Source organism: Lottia gigantea (assembly GCF_000327385.1).
Source record: "Lottia gigantea unplaced genomic scaffold LOTGIsca_989, whole genome shotgun sequence".
Classification (NCBI taxonomy): Eukaryota; Metazoa; Mollusca; class Gastropoda; family Lottiidae; genus Lottia; species Lottia gigantea.
The window spans coordinates 4,219-11,888 of record NW_008711183.1 but is presented as its reverse complement, the minus strand read 5'-3'; the positions used below and the strand labels follow the sequence as shown (position 1 = coordinate 11,888).

Here is a 7,670-nt window from a genome sequence, read left to right as displayed (position 1 = left end):
TTAACTAAAGGTTATTGTTTGTTTGCTGCCAATGTGTATAACTGATATATCTTTCATTTGCCACATAGGGGAGTTGAAGGGAGAACGGGGCGTCAGTCTACAAATTATATTTTCTTCAACATATTTTTGTGAATGTTGAACAGAAAACCTTTCTGATGTTGATGGCTTCAGAATATTGTTATTGCCGTACAGTATGGGTCGGGTCGCATTATCAGAGCTGTCGATAGATTGATTAAATAAATACAGAGCGATTACTCACGACCTTGATAATTACCGAAACTTAAGATGTGAGGAAAGAAGCCATCTTCAAACAGTAGGCTATACTAGATGGATCATAAATGTCAGTATGTTTATTTTACAGCTATTTTTGATGTTAAATGACTTTGTTAGGGTTAGGTAGGGATGGCCATATGTTTTTGAATGCCCATTTTTGTACGGTACGAAAAGTAACGACCTGTTCTATTATCCTGCGATAAATAGTATTGATGGTTGTTCATAGCCGCCAAATCTAAGACATGATCAAACAATTCTTTAAATAGGATTAACTTTTAATATACATTTTTTAGATAAAAAAGGAAATGCTTAGAATTTCCAATTAAAAATAGAGCTTTAAATTGAAAATTTATATATATTTTCACAAAATTCAGTTTTATTATCACTGATAGATTTGTTTTAATAATAGCTTTATTTAAATCTATACGTTTTGGAAAATTTGCATCAACTCCAAAATCAAAGTATTGATTATGAATTTCTTACCAAGAAATAGAAGCTCATTAAATAAATTAACTGTGTTCTGATATACTGTATTTCAGAGTTGTTAATTCCCTTGAAATACACATCGCCCAACCTGTGAACGTCTCCAAGCTTAAAGCATAAATGAACTTTTTTGGAATTAATTATTGGAAAAGAAAGTATTTTCATACCTGTTCGAGTATCGATGCCATTCATTGGCAAATAGAAGTGTTTTGGATCTTCAATTAAAAATGAAGCTTTATTCGTGTTAAGTAAAAAAATCTAAAGTATCAATCGAACAATTTGGGTATCGCTTTATTTAATTATGCTTGTTTTGGTTGATTTGCACAAAATCTAAAATCACCGTTTGATGTTGAATATGATACCAAAGTAAAATTAAAAATTACTATATAATTAACTGTGTTCTGATATACTATATTTCACATCTGTTAACACCCTTGTTCCCTTTTCCCGTTTTTAAAGTAAAGTACACATTTCCCAATATTTTGCTCGATAGTTTTGAGAATCTTCCAAAACCACTAGACTAAGAAAATCAAACTCATCCATTATTTATTTATTAACAGTGTTCTGATAAACTATATTTCACAGTTAACTCCCTTCACCCATACCTGCATTATGCATTATAAATATTTTTGAAAGCAAAAGTTCATTAATTAATTAATTAATTACTTAATTATAGAAGAACGTATTTTCAAACGAGTTCTTGTATCAGTACCATTGTAATTATATTTGATATTTCTTTATTGATACTCTTATCACCGACTATATGAGTTTTTTTTTATCTGGGGGTTAAGCACTTTAGGCCTACATTGTGAACAATTTGTCGAAGATGCATTCTATTAGTACTGACTGAAAATGTTTTTGCTTAGCTGTGGACCCATACTATATCTACGGGTTTCACCCATTTCTCAAAATAGTTCCTCTTCCAGGTTTATACATTTTTGCAAGCGATGCTTCAAGGCTCCTGGAAGCCGACCAAGAAAAAGGTTAGTTCAGTCACCCTTGGCGACCGGCTAGTTCCTTTTGCATTTTTTTGAAACATGTCTGACTTGGCCAAATTAGCCGAATAAAGGGGACATGGCAACCATAAATATGTGAACAGGAAAATTGTGTTGGACCTCCGCGCCAATTAGCAACTAATGCAGAAAGATGTCCGATTATCAATGGACGATATATATGCTATCCTACCGGGACAGTTGCTCAGATACTATCTCAGTAGGTCAGCATAATATCTTCATTTAATAGTCACATCTCTTTTATCAAGGTAGTCCATCAACAGAATACCCTTTGAAACCATGAAAGACTGGAACCATAATATTTCCAGCAGAAGGAACTGACTTGGTCTCTTGGAGAGTGGATGATTGCTGATGCTTCCATTGTTTAGACTGAATTGTGGCTTCTGGTTTTAAGTTGTGAATCCAGGTATAATCCATGACTGCAAATTATGCCAAAGAAAAAGCGAGACCAGGTTCAAAGCGACATAAAGTATCATGGGACATCAAGAATCCCACACGTTTCTCGTTAACTATCAGAGATTTGGCCCCCATCTTGCAGAAAATTTTGTCATGATAAGGTGCTCAATCATCTCATGAGTGATGCCTATAAACATAATATGACGTGAGTTATCGTCAAATTTCTTTCTATCATGTTTGAATTCTGTTGCCTACTTCTTTACAATAGAAAAAAGAACCAGCATCCGCAAAAGTGGAGTATCTGTGTTGAATTAGTGACGTCATCAAACACTTATTTTGAGAGAAATTGCAGGGACGAAAAACGTTTAATTGTAATGGTGCAAATTGTTGCTAATAGTGTCCCAAATACATATAAAAACAACCCCACAATCCCTTAAGGTCACACTACATGTTTATGACAAGATAAAATTTATTGATAATTGATATTATTATGGTTAGGAGTGGCCAATATTGTTTGTCAACAACTCCATTTGTGAGTAAATCATATTCTTTAATTGAAAAACAAAAAATTAAGAGTTTATTAATTTTAAATTTTAACCTTGCTACACATATTTCAAATCTAAGGAGGCACATATTACTTTGTTTTGACTATATCCTCAAAGAGCCGATGTCCATTTGTTATACAACAAGCCATCTAATTCAATGTTGTTACAAGATAGTCGTACACGATATAAATCGCAGAAAAGATTTTAAACCATCAGACGAATTGAGAATACTTCACCATGGCTGCAGTATTACCTACTTTTGGAAATGAAAATGGTAAATCTAACACCTTCTTTTTAACTGATTATAATGCAATTTTCACATTGAAATAAGGAGATGAATTCTCTATTTCTTGGATAATGATTACCTTTTCCCTTATAGTTAGGGACTCCCGGGTGTCAGTAGTTTCCTTATTACTCACTTATTCCTTTTTTAGATGAGTCGCGAGTTATCTACCAATGCCGAAGTGACGATAACATCCTTTACTACCACGCTATGGGATCCAATTATGATAAGGTAGGTAAAAATTGAATTTTTGGGATTGGGTTCACAGAGGTCTATTTTCTGTAATTAGCATATGATATAAGTATGAATATAACCATACTATAACAATAAACCATAATAAATAAACAAAACATTCCAAATATGAAAGATCTTACCATTTAAAAAAAAGGTTCTACCAGCTTCTTGATGAAAATCGTAAAATAACGTGATTGATTTCAGGAGGATAATGAAGTACTGAGAAGAATCTCAAGATGTAGCGATTTGTCTTTAACACAATCCCAAATAACAGACTACGCCATGGGGCATTCCTCACTTAAAAGATCCCGTGCCGTATACCACCGTGAAGCTAATGCAACATCACTGATTACCACATCCATAAAGTTCGCCACATCTTCATCTGGCTCGGCTACATCTTACCCATCTGTATTCTCTTCACCACCTTCAGAAGCAACATCATCAGCGTCTTCCCCAACGGTCAGCTCATCTACAAGCGGTTCACTATATTTGTCACTGCTGGATTTAGAATCTACTAACTGTAGCTCTATAGAATATACACCAGCTAAACCAAAGTTGTCGAGTACAGATCATTGCTTTTTGGATGAAACGCCCGTTTTTTCACCAGGTGAGCATATTTTGTCGTTGCAAGTTTTGAATACCCTGCTCTTATATTAGATTATATGCAGCATTTGCCATTTTAAGAGCGTTAACATACTATTTGTTTGTTTATCAGCTGTCTCAGTAACTTTTTATTTGCATATATTTCAGCAGCCCTTTCTTTACGAGTGGAAGATACGAATATAGTTTCTAACAGTACGCCAATCCACAAGAGTGTTAACGATATCAAATTTGTGTTTCCAGTCGGGTCTCCAATACCGACACCAAGGAGTCTTGTACCAAAGAAGTTTGAATTTCCTTCTGTGCCGAACTCGATAACAGAACTTGTTGTCAGTGGGGCATGTGAATCTGTCGAACTATAGAGTCTTAAACTGGTAATGTAATCTCCATTGGTACCTCTTATCTTCCCCGTGTTTCCCAGGATTTACTTTGAAATGGTACTTTTAAGGGTCTTGGTTTGAATAGAATTTAGTATATTTGTTTAACGGGTAATCACATTACAATAAGCCTCTCCCTAAAAGTTTATTATTAATAACTGCTCCCTTGTATTTTTCCCTCCTCCATTTTCTTGTAAGCCCCGTTAACAGAAGTACAGCAACGAACAGATTAAGAAGTTTTAATGTAGTTTAAAGTTATTTTTGTAATGAATGCTAAGGAGATCCAATCTTCAGGTATATTATTGAAACTGTATTATGATAATTGTAGTGTGACATTGTGTTTATTGCATTATTTGAACCTGTTATTTGGTGTCATTGAATTGCAAGCTTTATACGAGCACGTGCAAGAACATTCTTTTATTTGTATATCATATTCACCAATGATATCCATATTATAAGATTAATCCAGTCTTGTCAGTGTGCAAACAGTTAATATAAGAGAAATGCAACTAGTTTCAGATTTGCTTAGATTAGGCTTAGGATTATTTAATTAGTCAAAATGTCAAGTCATTCATTATGTTGTGCTAATTCATACTAAGACTAAGATATTTGTTTTGTATATTTCCAGAATTTGTATAACTTGATGAGTTTTGAGTTATGCACAACTGTATGTTGTATTATTGATGATGATTAATAATATATTCAGTAAAATCTCCAAGAGTATTCCATTCTTCAATTCCGGGTCACTCCAGGTCTCCTGATAATGACAGTAGTGATAATACTTGTATGTTTTATCAAGAAATATGAGATAAAAATACCCGTATCTCCAAAAACACTCTAACTGACGTTAATGAAGATAATATTATAAAACTGAATTCATAAATTAAATAGAATTGTTTTTGTATTGTATGCCTTTATATTTATATTTCGAGTAAACTCATTGTGAGAATGAAAAGTCGAACAAAAGTATTTGTTCATGTTTGGAAAAGATTCACAGCATATCCTTACCAACGACAGGAAGGTGTCGCCAAGATAAATGGATTTAATATTAAGTTATTGCACTTTATGGAATCATAGTTAATATCTATTCTGCAACCCTATCTATAGGCCTAGATAGATGATTTTTATGGCTCGCCATTCGAGAGAGCGCCAAAGAGAAATCTATCATTTACAACGAACTTTTTATTTTTAAATGAATGCCAAAAAAGGAAAAAAATATTGCAAAACAATACCAATATCCAATAAGCTTACTTATCACTTCAATAAAGATAGCTTGCCAGGCAATGTAACATACGCCCACTGGCAACTGTCAGAAATAATAAAACAGTATTTAGTGACTAAAGTATGGTTTGTCTCATGTCAAAGAAATTTTAATAGTTTGAATTAAATGATATATATATTTACTGCCAGTTATTTATGCTGAGAAATTCCACCAAGTTTTTAAAAATCAATATCAATAACCGGAATACATCAAATTATCTTATCAATATACCAGACTGTAGTCTCTATTGTATTCACAAACAAATTTTGACGCGTGTTTCTTAAGTCAAGGGGAATAACTCAGAAACCATTCATCGAAAAATCATCAAATTTGAACTTGACCAAGATTTCATCAATATAAATGATCACAACAAATTTCATTAATATCAGTTGAAAACTGTAGTCTCTATAGTGTTCACAAAAAAATTTTGACACGTTTTTCCTAAGTCAAGGGCAATAACTCAAAAACCGTTCATCAAAAGATCGTCAAATTCAAACTTTTCCAAGATCTCATCAATATAAATGATCACACCAAATTTCATTAAAATCAGTTGAAAACTGTAGTCTCTATTGTGTTCACAAACAAATTTAGACGCGTTTTTCCTAAGTCAAGGGCAATAACTCAAAAACCGTTCATCAAAAGATCGTCAAATTCGAACTTGAACAAGATCTCATCAATATAAATGATCTCTAAATTTCATTAAGATCAGTTGAAAACTGTAGTCTCTATTGTGTTCACAAGAAATGTTGACGGACCGACGGACCAACGGACCGACGGACAGGGGCGACGACAATATACGTCCACATTTCTATGTGGGCGTATAAAAACTAATTCAAATTAAAGCGGACTTGAATCGTTATATATCTTAACCTGATTGAGATGACCTTAAGCGCCTATAAATATTATTAAAATCAGGAATCAACATTACTTCATATCGTCACTCAATTTGAATATACCCCCTTGTCCCACTGGTATCCTCCATTGTCTGCTGTCATCTACCACCATTTGCTGTCCTCCACAATCATCGGATGTCATCCCCTATAATTTACTGTCATCCTTCATAATTTACCGCCATCTGCTGTCATCCACCATTTTTCACTCTCTTATTCCATCATCTTTTGTCATTTTGTCATACATTAATGTAATTGTCATGCCACCATTTACTGTCATTTAATATCATAACTGTCATCTATCAACATCTACTGTCATCCCACGATCTACTGTCATCTACCAACTATACTGTCATCTACTGTCATCATATTCATTATACTGTCACCCCCTCCCCCATCATAATATACTTCATCCACCATCTTCTTCTGTCATCTGTCATCATATTCATTATACCGATCCCTTAATTATTTATTAACAGTGTTCTGATAAACTGTATTTCACAGTTAACTCCCTTCACCCATACCTGCATTATGCATTATAAATATTTTTGAAAGCAAAAGTTCATTAATTAATTAATGAATTAAATAATTATAGAAGAACGTATTTTCAAACGAGTTCTTGTATCAGTACCATTGTAATTATATTTGATATTTCTTTATTGATACTCTTATCACCGACTATATGAGTTTTTTATCTGGGGGTTAAGCACTTTAGGCCTATATATTGTGAACAATTTCTCGAAGATGCATTCTATTAGTATGAGGGCTGATTGAAATTTTTTTGTTTAACTGTGGATGACCCATACTATATCTACGGTTTTCATCCATTTCTCTAAATAGTCCCCTTCCAGCTTTATACACTTTTGCTAGCGATTCTCCAAGGCGCCTGGATGCCGGCCAAGAAAAAGGTTTGTTCAGCCACCCTTTAAAAAAAGTAAGCCAGTCGATAATGGCGATCGACTAGTTCCTTTTGCATTTTTGGAAACATGTCTGACATGGCCAATATGGCCGAATAAAGGGGACATAGCAACCAAAAATGTGTGAACAGGAAAATTGTTTTGGACCTCCCCGTCAATTAGCAACTAATGCAAAAAGGTGTCCAATTATCAATGCTATCCTATCGAGACAGTTGCTCAGATACTATCTCTTCATTATTTTAATAGTCTGATCTTTTTTTTTATCAAGGTAGTCCATCAATCGAATACCCTCTGAAACCATAAAAGACTGTAACCATAATCTTTCCAACAGAAGTAACTGATATGGACTTTTCGAGAGCGGGTGATTGCTGATGCTTCCATTGTTAGACTGAATTGTT

At 33.8% G+C, this 7,670-nt stretch overlaps 1 protein-coding gene across 1 annotated transcript; it reads left to right on the top strand.

Annotated features, from left to right (window-relative positions):
* Positions 1-2,947: 2,947 nt before the first annotated feature.
* LOTGIDRAFT_176319 (hypothetical protein) lies at positions 2,948-4,189 on the top strand (the record flags this gene model as incomplete). The annotated part of the gene is made up of 4 exons (XM_009069095.1): positions 2,948-2,984; positions 3,145-3,224; positions 3,432-3,834; positions 3,978-4,189. The coding sequence occupies 4 exons, from the start codon at positions 2,948-2,950 to the stop codon at positions 4,187-4,189; spliced, it is 732 nt and encodes a 243-aa protein (XP_009067343.1).
* Between the last annotated feature and the right edge of the window lie 3,481 nt (positions 4,190-7,670).